Source organism: Chenopodium album, chromosome 13 (genome assembly GCF_948465745.1).
Source record: "Chenopodium album chromosome 13, dcCheAlbu1.1, whole genome shotgun sequence".
In the NCBI taxonomy this organism is placed as follows: Eukaryota; Viridiplantae; Streptophyta; class Magnoliopsida; order Caryophyllales; family Amaranthaceae; genus Chenopodium; species Chenopodium album.
In genome coordinates this window covers 49297571-49302497 of record NC_137846.1, presented here as the reverse complement: position 1 = coordinate 49302497, position 4927 = coordinate 49297571, and the positions used below count along the sequence as shown (strand labels likewise).

The 4927-nt window shown below is 31.2% G+C and overlaps 1 protein-coding gene across 2 annotated transcripts; it reads left to right on the top strand.

The window, feature by feature from the left end:
• The first annotated feature begins 263 nt into the window (after positions 1-263).
• On the top strand, positions 264-2680 carry LOC145574876 (uncharacterized). 2 transcript variants are annotated; one of them, XM_081632748.1, is made up of 3 exons: positions 264-864; positions 1724-2115; positions 2334-2680. In XM_081632748.1, exons 1-3 carry the CDS (start codon positions 489-491, stop codon positions 2367-2369), a joined length of 804 nt encoding a protein of 267 aa, XP_081488874.1. In that variant the 5' UTR covers positions 264-488; the 3' UTR covers positions 2370-2680. The 2 variants fall into 2 exon arrangements, with proteins under 2 accessions (XP_081488874.1, XP_081488875.1); XM_081632749.1 differs by having other exon boundaries at positions 1724-2202.
• Positions 2681-4927: the final 2247 nt, after the last annotated feature.

Genomic DNA, 4927 nt, shown 5'->3' with positions numbered 1-4927 from the left:
CCAAATTTTGAAACCCTTATTTTTGTAGGCCCTCCTTTTGCACTCTCTCCTTTTGCACACATACTTGAGAGTTGAAACCACCCTTTACTCTTACGGAGTTAAACTTGAATTTAAAACTCAAAAAAAAAAAAAAAAAAAAAAAAAAAAAATTCCCAAAAAATCCGAACCTGTTTTCCCGGTAACCCTTGGAAACAATCCGCTCATAAATTGCAGCCTCTTTAACACGTATATAATCCTTCCCTCCCATCAATCACTTCCATTTCTCTCTCTTCAATCCTCCTAAAAACCAACCGAAACGCGTCGTCTTACGTCCTTTTCCCATATCACCCGCTTTTAATTCTGCGCAAAAGCTGTCTTCCAGAATCATCATAGTTTGAACCCCCACCTCCTTACTTACTTATTGCTCCGAACTTTGGATTCTTATTATCCAATAGCTCGGAGCATAAATAAAATTATTTACGAATCAACAAATTACTTTACCATCGACAATGGGTAAAGGAAGCAGAGATTGGTCACAGATCTATGCAATCTACGGCATGGATGAATGGCAAACATTCTTGTTTCTATTCTTCCATGCCTTGATCTTCTCTTCATTCTCCGTATTCATCCTTCATTTCTTCGCTCCATTTACGAGTGTCCTCTCCGCTCTTCGGGTGTTCGCTCTGCTGCCGCCGGGATCTGCGAGGTTTGTCGCCGGCTTGATCGGGTCGGTGACGGCTTTGATCGCGGTGTGCCTGCTGTTTGCGGCGGCGAATTTCTTGTACTCGGCTGTGCCGTTGCGGTGGGAGATCTCTCAGCGGATGATCTCCGCTGTTACTGATTGGTCTAATGTTAAGACTGCTCTTGATGTTGGTTGTGGAAGAGGTAGGCTCATTCTTATATATTACTCTTTTGTTACTTCTTTAGTATACTTTTGCTAATTGTTATGTGATAGAGTCTTAAAATGTATTTTATGTTTATATAACGGTTGATTATGTAAAGTGATGAACTCATAATTTTATCATTTTTGCTAATAATGGTCTGGTTTATGGTAACAAATTAACAATATAATATAGTGGGAGTGCCTTTGTATAAAAAGAGAAAATACTGGAAATGTTTTTTTACAGTAGTCTTATTTGAAATATAGAAAAAATAAAATAAAATAAAATTACTTTTATCTTTTGTAACAGTATAAAATGTTAAATTCAAATACTTCAGAAAATCTTTCCTTGAAAAAAAAAAAAAAAAAAAAAACTTCAGAAAATCATTTATTATTTTCTTATCTTCATTCAATCATTAAACGTAGTACTAGTATAGTAGTATATGAATAGTACCTTGGCATTAAAGTCAAAATATGACGGATGAAAATAAAAGGTAAAAATGGATGATTTAATCTCAATCTCCAAAATACTCCATATTATTTGAATTTTGATGTTACCTACTAATTAAAAATATCATTTGTTTGTGTTTTATTTTTAATTTTAAGTAGCGTTGTACTCCCTTCGTCCCATATTATATAAATACTCCGTTGTCAATAGTGAAATTTAAACTTTAACTATAGAAATGACGTGTTGATAATCTATAAAGGTAAAAAAAAAGTCATTAATACTTGGTAGAAAGTGTTACGCCAGAACTATAATTATGGAACAAATGGAGATTTATTTATTTAATTAATGCATACAAATTCCCTTTTACTTTTTTAAATCAGAACAAAAGTCACGGAAAAAAGTTTAAATTTTTACAGGTATTCTCCTAAACGCGGTCGCTTTACAACTAAAGAAGCAAGGATCATCAGGCCGAGTAGTAGGACTAGACCAAAAGCGGTCTATAACGTTACGAACGTTACGGACCGCTAGTCTAGAAGGGGTCCAAGAATACGTCACCTGTCGAGAAGGTGACGTAAGGAGGCTACCTTTCCGAGACGACTACTTTGACGTGGTCGTCTCGGGGGCAGCGATAAGGCGGGCCGGGGCAAAGGAGGAGCGTGAAAGGGTGGTAGGAGAGATGGTTAGGGTGTTGAAGCCAGGTGGGGTAGGAGTAGTGTGGGACCTACAGCACGTGCCGGAGTACGTGAGAAAATTGCAAGAATTACGGATGGAAGAGATTCGGGTATCGGAACGCGTCACTGCATACATGGTTAGTAGTCATATAGTGTCGTTTCGGAAGCCTTGTTATCAGCAATTACAGAATATGGTGGGCCCTGTTTATTCTTATGCTGGGGAGGTCAGACTTGACTGGAGATGCCACAATTTGTGTTAATTTTTACTTAATGGAGTATTAGTACTTCCGTCGTTCACTTTTAGTTGCATCAGTTTGACTAATTATGTGCGATCTTTCTCATCAAACTGTTGCAGGATTTTGGGGAGGCGAAGCCAATCCAAGATTATTGAGTGAGAATTTAGGGTGAGTGAGAAATAGGGGAGAATATATTATAATGCTCTCAACAGAAGGGATTGTGAATATTGAAACTTGAAAGTATATATACTATTAGTATTAGTATTGATATTAGTCTAGTACTAATTAATCTCCCAAATAAAATAAGTCCTACTTGTGTGTAGATGAGTTCTCTTGGAGATGATGATAATTCTACTAGTGTGGATGTCTTTAACAGCGAGCTCATGTATACTTTTGATACACTACTAATGTTTTGATTTTCACATTTGTAACATATCGTTTGAGTTAATGTATACTTTTGATATAATACCCATATTTTGACTTTTACGGTTATAAGTTTATACGTGACATAAACATGAAAACTTTTTTGTATCATTTTATTTGCAACAATTTATGCTTTATTAACCTATTTTATGTTGACTAATTCAAGGATAAAAACATGATCATGTAATATAATTAGGGCTGCACAAAACTATCCGAGAATCCGAAAATCCGATAATCCGATCCGCAACCGATCCGAATTTTTGGATATCCGATCCGAGTTTTCATTTCGGATCGGATATCAGATCCGAAAAAGCGGATATCGGATGCGGATTTGGATATTAATTTTCAGAATTTCGGATATCCGATATCCGAAAGATATCCGAAATATAAAACCTAAAATAATATAATTTTTAAATTGTTCATATAAAACTAACCATGTATTATTAACTTATTGTAATATTCTTAATATATTTGATGATAATATTAATTGCAAAAGGACTACTATTTTTGTTAAAATATTTTGTACAACTTAGCGATAAAAAAACGGTTAAATTAGTGAAATTTAGAAAGTAATCATAACAATTTTACTTAATATTGGATAATGGATATCTGAAGCATCCAATCCGAAAATTTTGGATATCCGAATATCGGATATCCGAATTTTTCAAATCGGATTTGGATATCAATTTTTGATATCCGAGTCTTCGGATATCCGATCCGAAATCACATTTCGGATCGGATATCCGATCCGTGAACAGGCCTAAATATAATTAATGATTAACAAGTCTGAAAGTGTGGTAAACGACAAGATTATAAATTTATAACAACTTATTTAGAAACAAAGTAAATGTTAAAATGTTGTGATCTGCGTATTACGTTCAGTTCAGCTCTAATTCAATTAAGCTCCAATCAGTTCAGTTCAACTCCAATTTGTTTAGGAACAGACATATTTTGTTATTACCTCCCCTCTCTATCTCAAACGTGGATTAGTATATGTAGATTAGTTTAACATATGGAGGAGGTAGCTTAGTGTTGGTTCAATATGATTCTATCTACTTAAAAAAAAACTTTACATAGTCAACTCGTTGCGAAATTTAATTTGATGTGATTATAATATGGAGTACTTTTTAATTATCTATGTTTTGTTTAATTTTTTTTTTTTTTTTTTGTTATATGATTTTTTATAAATAATAAAAAAATCATTAAGGTCATATCATTTCTCATGACAAATCTAAAATCTAATCTAATATATATATAAATAAAATAGGCATTTTTTGGGAGCATTTGGTGCGCCACATAAGAAAATGTATTATTTTATCCAATGAAAAATTAGATTAATAATTTATTTTAGAATTAAAAAATTTATTCGCTCCCTAAGAAAAAGTGACGAATAAGATTTAAGAATTTTGACACATAGGTAAAAACAACGAATAGAGAATAATTAAAATTTAAATTATTTTTAAAAATCAATAATTATCTTCTCAAAAAAAATCAAAGCACGAAGATGTATTATATCTTTATAAATCGTTTACATTTATTAAATTTTTTATAAACCTTTTTAGTTTTTATTATTAATTTTATGATTAAAACAATTTTTTGGTGATTTAGGTAGCTTAATCAAGTCATCAAATTAACTTAATTTTTATTTTTAATTACAGGGTGATTACGTTCATACCTCAATTAAAGCCAACTTTGTACAATTTCATCCAAAATTAATTGAAAGAAAAGTTTACTCCATTAAATACTTTTCAATTGTTACAAATAAGAAGTAATATCTCACGCATTGTCAGTGACAACAAAATAATGATTTAATTTTTCAAAATACTATTGTACAAAATAATGATTTAATTTTCCAAAATAATGATGTAAGCCCGTGATGTACGATTCTTATAACATAACCAAAAATATTTGATAAAAATGATAACAAAAAATTCCAATGCATAGATTTGATTTTGTACAATTACAATTTTTTTTTTTTATCAATTTTACAACAATTTTTCACTTCATGGTAATATATTAATTTATTTTATAAGACTATAAAGATTAATTTAATATAAAATTTATTTTTACTAACATGTTTTATTTGTCCATTTTGATTAGATGGAAGAGATATGGGTGTGAACGAAATTGGTGAACCTATCAAAATAGAACATAAATAGTATACATGTTTTCATTATTTTTTTTAATATTTCTATTTTTTTAAAAGTCAACGAATAATGATTTAGGATTTAAATATGTAAAAAAAAATATATCTTTTCACATTAAATATTTTATCCTAATATGTAACCGA